Here is a 13,667-nt window from a genome sequence, read left to right as displayed (position 1 = left end):
GCTTATGTTTGGGAACAAAGATTTGGAATTCTGCGTTCGACGGCTGGTTGGATGTTGCGGGCAGAGGTCGGCGTGCCTGGGTCGAGTGCTGAGCAGTGTTTGGTTTCTCTTTCTCTCGGGTTGGTTCCGACCTCCCGTGTGATGGTGATACGATTCTATGGTGTTCCCTCGTGGCTTCATGTTCACCAAGCGGGCAGGGAAGTCAAGAATCCGGTGCTTGGTATCAAGGCAGTAACGACAGCGAATGGGTAGATAGTTGTAGTCGATTAGAATAGTGATATTAGTCTTGGTTTGTTCGTTGTAAACCGTGACTGAGGGCTCCCACCCTAGTCCGGAGTTGAGGGCTAGGCAAAAACGGGGGTCTTCTGTCTTTGAATTTGCAGAATCCGCCCCCAGTAGCTCGCCGATTCCTTCCGCGATTTGTTGTGCAACTCCCCGAAACTCGTCTGGGATTTGTTTTAGAGTGACCCATGTGGGAATCTTCATGCCGGTCGGCTTTCCATCCACGGTGCAACCACGTTCTGAGAAAGGGTCGGATCCAGGGACCCATCTCTGGATGATGCACAGTCCCTGTGACGACCTATGCGGTGTTATGAGCAGAAGTTTGTTCAGTGAGGAATAACCAATTATTCATGAAGGCATCCGCTATCCCTGGAATCCATACATTGAGTCCTATTTCTGAAAACAACTTCTATGCAGTATATGCATCAACCAAACTAGAAACGTAACCCACATTGTAGAAAGCAAAATAAATAAATAAATAAATAAATAAATAAATAAAATGCAATCCACTAGTCAACTAATCGATGACATTCTCAGAACTTCACACAGTTCTATTCCACTTCAAAATTCTGAAAGTATGGAACCTATCAGGGGACCCACAATGTCATTTACCACACCTACTAATAACTACTTAACATTTAAAAAAACGAACAAGTTGTCGATATTTATGCAACATTTCCACTTCTTCATTCAATTGATCCCTAAACGATTCTCCCACTATCGAAAACTCCTGAAACGGTTGGACTACTATTATGACGAGCACCATGAACCTGGATCAGAAATCATTAAATGAACACAAATCCTGAAGATGCAATAAGTCTATATACATGAAAATATTTATACATATTCAAGTCTATTCACGTAGAAACACGTACACTTTAGAGCCTAAAAAGCCTGCTGGATTCAGTGAGCGTACAAACTGGGACACATACCCGGATTGATATCCTGAAGGATACCCTGTTGAGAATCTGGCCTGGTTTGGTGGGGTGTCTCAAGCAACACCGATTCCGTTCGTGCCGCCGGTCCCCCAACAGACGCTGCGATTCGCTTCACTCAATGACATTCGCCAGTCACAACTGATCGTTGAAACAATCCAAAATCAATTTGCATTCGGCGCAGTTTGAGGCGGTATTCGCAGCCAATTTGCGAAAGTGCTCTGGTAGAAAAAATTTCGGAAATGAGAATTAGTCTGAGGGCGGCTTCTGGAAGCTTTACGCGGAGTTTTTCCTAATTTTGGAGCCAGGCCAGCTCGACAGATTCCGAGTGCATGGCGGATGCAGACTCGTGGCGCTTGCGAGTATTTCGGTGTTGCGTCGAGGACGGGGCGGGTACAGCCCATATTCGGCCGTCGTGACTCTGCCTTTTCTGGCGAGTTTGTGGACCTGTCATGAGATCAACTCCAATCAGCTCGTGAGGTGGGTGGGTGGGTAGGTGGGTGGGTGGGTGGAGGTTTTGTGTGGCATTCGAGGCGCGTTGCGATGTTGTGGGTAAGTGATGTAGAAGGTTGTTGCATTTGAGCCCACCCAGGTGAAATGTTATCATGAATCCTGTTTGGACTGACGGTCACACTTCCGTATTGCTCGTGCTGCCCCCATTTCCCTCTTTTTTTTCTTTTTTACTTTTTTGTTTTCTTATTTTTCTTCTTGCCTCGTAGCGGTTATCTGCCGGCGGTTATGTATATGCACTGCTGTTGGATTTTCATGCCAATACTCAATCGTGTGACTTTTGAGTACGGCTATACTGAAGATCGTGAAGAGCCTAGGTTTGGTGCTTTGAAAAAGCTACACTGCAGTGCAATATTGAATGACTTGCTAGTCCACCGCGGTGCTTGATCCATTCTCTACCACCTTGTGCAAAGATTATCACTTGAGGATACAGCAGCTACCCGGTGATGGCTTTTGCTGGATTGCAAACGGGATCTCCCAGTGCTCGGCGGTCGTATTGAGGATTCACCGATCGTCCGTGAGAATGTGTAATCCCTCTGTTTCACAAAAGAAAGAGTTTGAGATTCGTGCTTGCATTCTTTGGTCTAATGCCGCAGCTGTGGCGTAACGTTCAAGTCTACCGAATGCACTCTGGACAGTGCAGCCCCACATCGTTAATAGAGCTTGTAGCTACTTCTGTCTATATGAAACTATCACCTTCATAACGCGTTTCTATCCGGCAGCCGAGGCTATCGATGTACATGCCTTCAAGCCTGCTGAATACTGACAACTTTCCTGCACCTTTTACATTGATTTGGTGAGAGATGCGGACTTAGTTTTTTGTTTGCAAAATAATTGTCATTTTCTAAAGGAATTAAATATCACGTCAATTCTTCCCACCTTTAATGTCCACAGCTTGGGTTATTCCTCAATACAATTGAGTGTGCTGTTCCTGCTTCAGGTTGTTATTCAGTCGTGACGCTGTTGCACATGGCACTGCATATCCGGTGGATCAATGAAATTTGAGAGGGAATGACGAGATTCGCTGGACAAGATTTTAAGAGCAGAGGTTTAGAACCTATGGGTGCAATCGGACAGAACTGAGTTTTATCTGATAGCAGATTCGTGCGAAATTGGCATTTAGCAATGACTTTCCTTGGAGTACTCTCTGGCCCTAAGATGGGATACGGGCTGGGAATCAAAGAGAATGGGGAGAAAGCGAAGTATCCGGCTCACAGGTTTCGCTCGCGGTGTATCTTTATTTTACTCACTATCGTCTTCTGGTGGGCGCTGTTGATGGTGCATTTCTCCTTCCATTATCGCTCCTCCCCAGTGCAGTCATCCATTGGAGACGTCATGATTTCCGTGCAGACTCAGGACTCCATGTCGAAGTCACTCTCAAGGGGGCTTTCAACCGACTCAACTTATGACTCTAGCGCCGGTGATTCTTCTGAAACAGAAAAAATGGTTCAGAAAAAATGGCTCAAAGATGGAGATGTACATCACGTCAACGAAAGACCGGACATGGAAATCATGAATGATCAAGTAGATGTTGACGACGACACGCCTCTCGAGATCAAGTCAGTGGAATCCCATTTTGACGAAGGAGATCCCACGATGGAGCAACCCATTCCTGGTTGCGAAGGTCGGTATGTCTACGTGTATGAGATGGACCCATACTTCAACGAGGATATGGTTGAACATTGCGACAAACTTAACATTTGGAACAACTGGTGTCCAAGTGTGTCCAACGAAGGTCTGGGTCCTCCAATGGTGAATACGGATAATGTGTTCTCTGACTCAGACTGGTACGAAACGAACCAGTTCATGCTGGAACGGATTTTTCACAACAGATTGAAGAGATACAAGTGCTTGACGAAGGACTCCAGTCGAGCCGCTGCGGTTTTTGTGCCATTCTACGCCGGTTTTGAAATTTCCACCAAATTGTGGAGGGCTAATATTAGTGAGCGGGACGCTGCTCCAGCAAGGTTGTATAGCTGGCTCGCCGAGCAGCCCGAGTGGAAGAGGTACAATGGAAGAGATCATTTCATGGTTGGGGGACGAATCACTTGGGACTTTCGGAGGAGGACAGACGACGAATCTGATTGGGGGAACAAGCTCTTTGTTCTCTCCGCCGCACTAAACATGACCATGTTAAGTATAGAGGCAAGTCCTTGGCATCAGAACGATGTTGGTATTCCGTATCCTACATACTTCCATCCCTCTTCCAAGCGCTCCATTGAGACATGGCAAGATAGGGTACGTGCCATGGACAGGCCGTCCCTTTTCTCGTTCGTTGGAGCACCGAGGCCCGGACTCAGTCATTCGATTCGGGGAGTGATCAAGGACCAATGTATCAAATCAAAGCAGTGCAGGTTGCTAGACTGCAAGGGAACACTGTGTCAAAGACCGCATAAGGTGATGGAGATATTTGAGCACTCGGTTTTCTGTCTGCAGCCGGCGGGAGACTCTTACACCCGGCGCTCTACCTTCGACGCCATGCTTGCAGGGTGCATCCCCGTGTTTTTCCACGAGTATTCCGCGTACACCCAGTACCAGTGGCATCTTCCTTCCAACCACACTTCCTACTCTGTGTTGATTGATGAAGGCTCCATCAAGAACGAGACGGTTCGCATTGAAGAAGTGCTGCTTAAATTCACGTCGAATCAGATCGTCAGCATGAGAGAAACCGTCATCCAAACAATACCTAGGATCGTCTATGCAGATCCACGAGCAAGTTCTATTCCCGACGTTGAAGACGCCTTCGACATTGCAATTCAGGTAGCGTAGAATAACCGTCCTGATCATTCCCCTCTTTTGTCTGCATGTTCTGTGTTTGGTTTTCGCGCTTTTCTCTCGCTCTCTCGCTCTATCTCTCTCTCTCGCTCTCTCTCTTGTAAATTGCGTTTCTGGCTTCCAGGCTTAAGGACTAAGGGTCACAATTGCCACTATCCGCAGGGCGTGATTGACAGAATTACACTGGGGAAGGAAGTAACGCGCACCAATAGTGAAGCGATTTCAAATTCTGAGCTGGACTTCCAGTCCAAGTCCCAACAAGGACAATCGCTACATGAACAAGCCGCTCACAAGTAGAAAGCGTTTAAGAAGAATGAACACGAAACTGGGTTAGCTGCTGCAGAGAGAATGACGATGTTGGCAACATGACAGCCATTGTCTCAAGAGTAATGCTTTCGTGTACCCGTGTTGTTTAGTTTAGCTTTAGTACGAAGCGATTTGTTCTACGAAACGACGATAGAGAGATAGCCGGTATGAGCAGATCGCATCTGGAGCCAGTCTCTGCTTCGAAGTTAACTGTAGGAACATATTTTCAAACCATTCATGTGCAGGATCTTCCCGACTCCGGAATTTGCATTTTTTCAACCCTGATCCTACTCAATGTAATATACTTATGATGCTGAGGCACAAATTGCCATTGACACCTAAACTATGGTGGAGGTGAATGCCAGATAAAGCTACGAAGTCATTAAACAAAACGACTGAATCCTTTGTTTATGTTTTTTTTGCAGCGGTCTTTCCGTAGTGGAGTACAATAGAAACCCACATGCAGTGTCTGACTTTGTACACCATTGAACTCCTGTCTCAACTCCACTGGATCGTTCCACCCTCACACAACCCAACAAGAGCGGTGAATCCTTTCTTTCAAAAGTCTAAAAGCAGAAACCATCGCTGCAAGTTATTACTGAAAAAAATTACACCTTTGTCGGTAGGGTAAGCATTATGCAACTACTCCCTCACGCGTACACCTATGAACAGTACTTCGAAGACACAGCAACACCGACAAAAAGAGAGATCTCAAATCAATATAAACTTAGATATTGATACTTGTGTTTGATTTTTGAAATTAAGAATTTATTACATGTAACAACTATCATCTAATTTTTTTCTCTGCCTTCTCATTTGCTAATTTTACGATATGTCTTCAACTGAACAAGGAAGGGAGGAAGTTTTTCATTTTTTTATTTTAATTTACGACTGGAAATAAAATAAAATAAAATATTGATACGGCATTGTAATGCAACCAATACACTTTATTTCTAGTCCATCTATAGTATTAAAAACAATTAACAGTTACATATCCAATCTTATATAAGATGGTTACACATATTTATATAGCTAGTACAAATATAAAAACATGCATCATGTAAAAAAAATAGAACACATGTGCTTAAGTATTATAAAAGTATTTTAATTTCTAAAATAACTATAAGAACATTGTGCCTATTTTTACCTACAATAAAAAATCATGTGCTAATTTTTTTATTGACATGTCTATACAAATATTTGCACAAAGAAAAATAATAAAAGTAGTAAAATTACTTAATTACAAAAAACTTAATTTCAAGTTGGTACATTTTATACAATTTTATTTTTGATTTGTAATTATATAATGCCAAAAATTATATTCTAAAGATTTAAATATTCAAAAAATAATTTAGAATTGATGAAAAGAAATATTTTTAAAACTATTTAGGATATTGGTGAAATAGTAAAAATATAATAGGATAATACCAAATTTTATATACATGTGTTTTTGAACTTACAAAAAATTCGTAAAATTTCAAAAGCATATATAATTGTATTGATTTGGTTGAGACAAAAAATAAATCTATAAAGTAGAAATTATTAAGATATTTAGAATTTCCATCAAAATTATTATATATTTTACAAAAAAATAATTTATAGGTATTAAGATGATTTGAAAACATGTTCTTCTAAGATAGAGTAGATTTTTCTTATAATAATAAAAATCTAGGTAAATTATTTTAATTTCTAGAAATTAAAAAATCATTAAATTAATTTGATTAATAGAATTTATTTAATAAAATAAGATATAATGTTTCAAAAATAACTTCATTGAATAAAGTTCAAAAGTTGTAATAGTTTTAAAATGTGTATATATTTTTATGTAAGTTTTTAATATTTTGTATACAATGGTTATGTTTTTTTAATACAGTATTATAATATGTATTTTTTCAACATAAAATAAGTTTATACAATGTGCTATATTACAAAAGTATTTTTTTATTTTTTATTTTTAATAACATTGAATAATTATCTTTAAGCCATTTCTACTAATTATAATATTTGTAATATGCATCATGTCTTTATAAGAGTTAAAATAGACCTTCATCTTAGAATGTAACAGAATTTCTTTCAAAGTTTGAAAGAATTATAATTGTAAATAAAATAAAATAAAATAAATCTTAGATAGACATATCATCTCCTTTCTCTTTCCTTCCATTTCTCTTGTGCTACATATCCTCATATATACACAATAATATCATTTTTTTATTATTATTTTGTATGTAACTTTCTATCATGGACATACATGTTTATTTAGATAAGAAATGTTAGATAGAAAATAAATGTAAGTAGATTTGATATAATCTTGTGGCAAAACTTCTTAGAAGCATCATAGATGGATATTTGATTTTAAATGTGTTTGTAGTTGATTAATAGGTTAGAAACTTGAATAATAAATTAATCACATGTCGTACTTATAATTAGCTTATGGAACAAGCTAACTATGTGGCATACATGTAAAAAACTTTTTTTATAAGTTAGACACAAATCTTGTAAGTTGAACACGTGTTGGAAGTCCTATAGAATATTGCCATGTAGTTCCTAGTTAGATAGTATATATAGATGCAATAGTGAAGCCTTTTTCACTCTTGTCAAAGCCTTTCGAGTCCTTAGTCTTCTTTCAAGACCTTCTAGTCTTCTTGTCCTTGGTAGTAGCAATTCTAGTTTAATATTATACCATCTTTGAATGATTTTCTAGTCTTTGTAAGTAATACAAGAGTGTATTGATCTTCTAATTCTTTGAAATATTTATCTTTGATAATTTGATAAGAGTACTAACTTATTGTTCTTGTGTTGTTTTAAAAGTGAGTGAATTACACTACTTCTATTATTGTATTTTGAAGGTTGTGGACTATTCAACTTTAAACTAACATTTTAATTTTATAATATTGATTTTTTTTAAAGAAATTAGACTATCTCTCATTTTAGAAACTTTAATTGATTATTAAAAGTTTTAGATTACTCTTTTTTAACTTGACTTATAGATTTTTTTGAGTTGTCTATGAAAGAAAAAATTATGGATGCTACTATCAACAAAAGTAAGAATAGATTTGTAAGTATTATAAATCTTCTTGAGCTTTTTAATATTCTTAAGGTAGAAATTTTATGTATTTTTAATATTAACCTTAGAGGTAGTATTTTGATACTTATGAAAGAGGTCAATAATAAAGTTTAAAGTCCATGTTAAGAAGTTGTGTAATTAAAAGAAGAACATAAATAAAGCTCATAATTAAATCCACAAAGTCTTCCTATTCCATATATGATAGAAGCAAGGATAAGAATGTCTAAGAAATTTGATGGAATAAGATCAAAATTTCAAGGATTTCTACAATAAGTAAAGTTCTATCTAAAGTTGTATCTTTTTTTATTACCCTGATAGATTTATTGAAGTTGAATTCATAAGTGCCTTTCTTTATAGGAATATTCTTTTTTTGTTTGCATCCTTGATTGAAAAAAATTCATATTATTTCTATGATTTGAATTTATACTTAAAAGTTTATATAATCACTTTTAAAAAAAGTAATTAAAAAATAATAATAGAGACCAAATATATATCTTTATGATAAGGATTTTTATTCAGCCACCATATATGATGTTGAATTCTAAACCTTCCTTGTGACATTGTTAAGAGGATAAGTATTAGTGACATGAATCTCAAAAAAGAGAATCCTTGATACACTCTTGTGTCACTAAAGAGAACTAAAAAGTGACTCAAAAGGTAATGTAATATTAATTAAAATGGCTATTGCCAAAAACAAGAAGATTAGAAAGTTTTGAAAGAAGACCAAAGACTAGAATGGCATTGACAAGAGTGAAGAAGGCTTCACTCTTGCCTCTATATATAATCTTAAATAAGAACTACATGGCGATGTCTTATAGGACCTCCAAAATATGTTGACTTTGTTAGCTACATGACTTAACTTTCAAGGCAAGTTATCTATGTATGCTCCACATCGTTAGCTTGTTCGACAAGCTATTATGTAGAGTTAACTTGTTCCACAAGCTATCAACGTGTAGTTAACTTATTGGCTAAGTTTCCAACCTACAAACACATCTAAAGTCAAAACTGCATCTATGAAGCTTTTAGAAAGCTACACTAAAAGACTTTATGAAATTAATCTATATTGACCTACTTCTATCTAATCATATAAGTAATTATTAAGATAATTATATATATCCATGACATTACTTCCCTTTCTAGAGACGAGTTCCACGAGGAGCGGTCTTCATATATTGAAGATGTCCAAGATGCGGTGAATTATATTTGCTACATACTCTGATCTTTTCTCTCTTCGAAGATAATTGATAGGTACTTTGAGCCATTGATAGTTTCCTATATTAAGATAAGAAGACCACCTTGTTATTTGGTTGTTGTTGAAGCCTTTATAACTTTGTTCAAATAAAATATTTGAAACACCATTAAGAATTGTTCCTACTTCTAATAAAATCACCAAACAATGGGAGTCTCTTTCAAGGTTGTGATACCAAATATGTTGTATCTTTCCATCTATTCAAGAAAAGACATGTCATTCTTGAGGATCTTCGTCTTGATTTTATCGTCTTGAAGGTTGTAACAATCATAATGTCTCATCTGATAAGTCTACAAATGAAAGCTCTTGAGTTGAATTTGCTCGTTGTTGGTTCTGCATCTCCTTGGCGTCACAAATACACATAAGCTACAAAGAAAGATAGAAGGTAGAATATTATCTTCATTTAATCTTATTTCTTTTATACCAAAGATTTTTTATTCTTTATCTTAGTTTTGATGGATTTTGTTGATGAAAAGCTTCAATTTTCTTTGCTGCATTTATAAGATTCTTTGATGCCTCCCATGTGCATTCACTAACATCATATCTATATTAATGAACAAGATATTCTAACTTATTTCGGTGCCGCCTTGAGTCTAAGACTTCTTCTAATTTAAATTCTTGATTATAATTTACTTCTATAGGAGGAAGTGGCATTTATCTTCTTTCCAAAATATTCACTGTCTTATACGGCTCAAGAAGAGACACGTGAAATACAGGGTGAATCTTCATAGACTTTGATAGATATAATCAATAAGAAATAGGATTGATTTGTTCACAAATAAAAAAAGGTCTCAGCCTACTATAGTCCAATTTATCACAAAGACGAGTAGTCTTGATATTGCAATGAAATAACCATACCTTGTCACCTATGTTGAATTGTGGTTACTCCTTGTGATAGGTATCTGCATTAGTCTTTTGTCGTCCTTGAGCTTCTTTTAATTGTATCTTCATTGTTGCATATAACTCTAACAAATGATTTACTAAATCTTTTGTTGCAAGATTATCAACTTTTAAAAAGTCAAAAGTATTAAGTCATGGATGATAACCATAATTAGTAAAAAAAAATATTTATTGAGTAGAAGAATGTACTAAATTATTATATGCAAACTCTGCTAATGGCAAAAGAATCGTCCAATCATCTTGATGATAGTTGATAGTACACCTAAAATACTGTTTCAAAATTTGATTCACTCATTTTGTTTGCCTATCAGTTTGAAGATAGAAAGCCAAAAAAAGTTTTATATCCACCTTTAGAAATTTGAATAAGATTTTGTAAAATCTTGATACAAATTAAGTCTCCCTATCTGATATAATGTCCTTCGACAATCCATGATAGCGATAGATATTGTTGATAAAAAACTTAGTTGATTCTTCACTTGAAATAGATTTTGTACATGGTATAAAATGTGCCATTTTGGTGAAATAATCTATGATTACAAATATAGAATCATATGAATTTGAGACTGGAAGATCTATGATAAAATCCATAGAAACAGAAGACAATGGTTGTTTTGGAATAAGTAACGGTTGAAGTAGTCTATAAGATTGATGGCAAAGAATTTTGGATCTTGAACAAGTATCGCATGATTATACAAAGTCTTTGACTTCTTTTCACATTTGAGGCCACCAAAAATCTCTTGATATTAGCTCCAAAGTCTTATTGTATGAAAAATGTCCAATTGCTAGAAAATCATGACGAGCTTAAAAGACACGTAATTGTGCCTTACTTTTTGAAATATATATGGGATCTTTGAAATATAATAGGTTGTTCTTGAACTCAAACTTTGAAGTCTCATAGGACTTCGAAGAAGTATTCTTGATATCATGAATAAGATGATCAGAGGACATACTTAATTGAATTTGTTTGACAAAGGTTGAATCAATAGTCAATGTTGATTTTATTGCTCAAAGATGAAAATGCTCTGGCTGCAAGAGGATTGTTCTTTGTTGATCGAAAGATGCATCTCTTTCTTTTGGTGTTGTGAGTGTAAAATTCACCCTCTACCCAAATTAGAAGATGGCCTCAATTAAAAGTTACTTATAATGGGTAGTGTGAAGTGGAAGATATAATGAACAAAAAAAAAAGAAGAAAAAATACAAACAAGTGAAAGGAATGTATACAAGCAAATACACACTCCAAAACTCGGTCACAGTCTATTCACGGAGTTTTTATCTAAAAAAAATAAAAAATAAAAGTATATTTTTAGGAAGTAAATTTTTTAAGCTTTCCAATGATGTAAGAAACATGTAAATCTGAGTTACTATAGTAAGTTATGAAGGTTTAAAAATAATAAGTAAATAAATAAAAATTAAGTCAAAATATTTTACTTCAAGGATAACTTGGTTATAGGTCAAGGGTTCGAGCCTCACCAAGGCTCACATGTAATATATATCGGCTGTCTAAAGAGGCCTTGAGGCCTTAGTCTTATCTTCCTACCTATATCCAAGGTGGTACAACCCATATGGGACTTATACACCTTCCTTGCTACAAGGGCTAGACTAGCTGCTGGTCCTCCTATTTTCTACTAGTAAAACTCACTTTTTTGTATTATTGACTTCACCATGGTGTTTAAAAACACCCAATTAGCTTAGATACGTACTGTGGCCATCAAATCTTACTCCCTTTCTTCATAATGGCTTCCGAAGTGGTAAAACTCATTTTTACCAAGATCTTAAACATTGCTCTAAAAATTCCTAAATTTTTAAAAATAAATTCTAAATAAATTATAAAAAATTCTATAATATTTCTATAATGTTATTATTTATCTAAGGCTAAATTTTTCTACCTTGGTGATTTATGATAATAATAAAAATTAATTTAAATCTACTATATATATATATATATATATATATATATTTTATACCAATAACTAAAATGACATGAGGTTCTTTCTCATGCTTCTTCTAACTACTAATATTTATAGTTTTTATAAGTAGTAAATATAGATAGAAGATCAATATAAATATTGGCCTTAATAAATAATTCTTACTATTCAACAATAAATAAATATATTAAACTAATGTAGATAATTACCTTCAAGCTTTACTAAGATTCCATTTCTACCACTAACATTCTAATTATCTATTTCTCTAAGGATTTCTACACTATTTATTATATATTATGATTTAAAGTATTTTAAATACATATTTTTGTTCTAAAATAATAAGTGAGTCAATTTGATGACTCACAAGTGTAAGATAAGAACATCTAGAAAGGACGTCGAATAGACCTTGTTGTTTTTTGGATCAATAAGTGATCTTGAAATTGAATCTGGATAAAGACGTCCTCCAACGGGCTTGATGACAATGCAAAACATGTATTGCCATGAAATACTTGAGGTTCTTATGATTTGTATATACAGTGACTGGACTTAAAGCATCTTCTAAATAATGATGCCATTCTTGAAATGAATCTATAATTGCAAAGAGCTCTTTGTTATGGATCTCATAATTAATCTTGATTGCTGAAATTTTTTTAGAATGGAAAGCTAGTGGATGGAATTTGTTATATGTTCCCATTTGTGACAACAGGCACTCATAACAAAGTCTGACGCATTTGTTTCCACAAAAAATGCTTTGAAAAAGTTGACACAATGGAAGATTGGTATAGAAGTAAATTCTTTAAAGCATCAAATGATGCTTTTGCTTATTTATTCTATTCAAATTTGTCTTTACAGGTCAAACGTATAAGTAGAGCTACAACTTGAAAAAAGTTCTTGATAAAGATTTAGTAGTAATTAGCAAAGCCTAAAAAGCATTGCACATCTCGTATTGTTCTTGAAATCTTCTAATCTATGATAGTTTTGATCTTTTTGGGATCCATCATAAGGCCTATGTTAGAAATAATGTAGCCTAAAAAGTCAACTTGAGTAAAGTGGAATACATACTTTTTCAACTTAGCATATAATCTTGCATCTCTAAGTTTCTATAATACACAACGAACATGAAGTTTATGTTCATCTGTATTCTTAGAGTAGATTAGAATGTCGTCTAATTAGAAAATGACAAAATCATCTAGAAATTCATAAAAAACATCATTCATAAGATGTTGAAAAGTGGCCGATGCATTTGTGAGTCCAAAAGGTATGACATTATATTCAAAATGTCCATACCTAGTTCAAAAAGCAGTCTTTTATTCATCTCTTTCTTTGATACGAAGTAAGTTGTATACTCCTTGTAGATCTATTTTGGTATGGATCTTTGCTTGATTGAGTTAGTCAAGAAGTCTTGAAATGAAAGGCAAAGGATACTTATTCTTGATGGTGATCTTATTCAGTCCTCAATAATCTACACACATTCTTAAAGATCTGTCTTTCTTCTTCACAAATTAGATAGGAGCTCCGGTTGGAGATTTAGAATGGCATATGAAATTCTTTGCCAAGTTTTCATTAATGTACTTTTTTAATACAACCAACTCATTCTGCGATAAGCTATAGATTGGTCCAAATAGTGGTTGAGCTCCTTCTTGCAAATTAAGAATAAAGGTTTACTTATGCAATTGTATCAAAAAACATGTTTTATAAATTTTAGAATGTTTTTTAAACTA

General features: G+C 35.0%; 1 protein-coding gene across 3 annotated transcripts; it reads left to right on the top strand.

The window, feature by feature from the left end:
* The first annotated feature begins 1,746 nt into the window (after positions 1 to 1,746).
* LOC112277704 (xyloglucan galactosyltransferase KATAMARI1 homolog) lies at positions 1,747 to 5,151 on the top strand. Of its 3 annotated transcripts, none has more exons than XM_090248074.1 (3): positions 1,747 to 1,769; positions 2,668 to 4,487; positions 4,665 to 5,151. In XM_090248074.1, exons 2-3 carry the CDS (start codon positions 2,853 to 2,855, stop codon positions 4,797 to 4,799), a joined length of 1,770 nt encoding a protein of 589 aa, XP_090104200.1. In that variant the 5' UTR covers positions 1,747 to 1,769; positions 2,668 to 2,852; the 3' UTR covers positions 4,800 to 5,151. The 3 variants fall into 3 exon arrangements, with proteins under 3 accessions (XP_090104200.1, XP_090104199.1, XP_024366104.1); XM_090248073.1 differs by having other exon boundaries at positions 1,748 to 2,254; XM_024510336.3 differs by having other exon boundaries at positions 1,748 to 2,523.
* The last annotated feature ends 8,516 nt before the right edge of the window (positions 5,152 to 13,667 follow it).

The sequence above is a fragment of the Physcomitrium patens genome, chromosome 26 (assembly GCF_059467195.1).
Source record: "Physcomitrium patens ecotype Gransden chromosome 26, ASM5946719v1, whole genome shotgun sequence".
NCBI lineage: Eukaryota > Viridiplantae > Streptophyta > Bryopsida > Funariales > Funariaceae > Physcomitrium > Physcomitrium patens.
This window is presented reverse-complemented; position numbering and strand designations above follow the sequence as displayed.

What these genes read in the sequence shown, in the direction of transcription:
- LOC112277704 (XM_090248074.1), top strand. Translation starts at nt 2,853, where the DNA reads ATGACTTTCCTTGGAGTACTCTCTGGCCCTAAGATGGGATACGGGCTG. An exon ending in CCTTCGACATTGCAATTCAG is followed by an intron (nt 4,488 to 4,664) that starts GTAGCGTAGAAT and finishes CACTATCCGCAG; the next exon opens with GGCGTGATTGACAGAATTAC.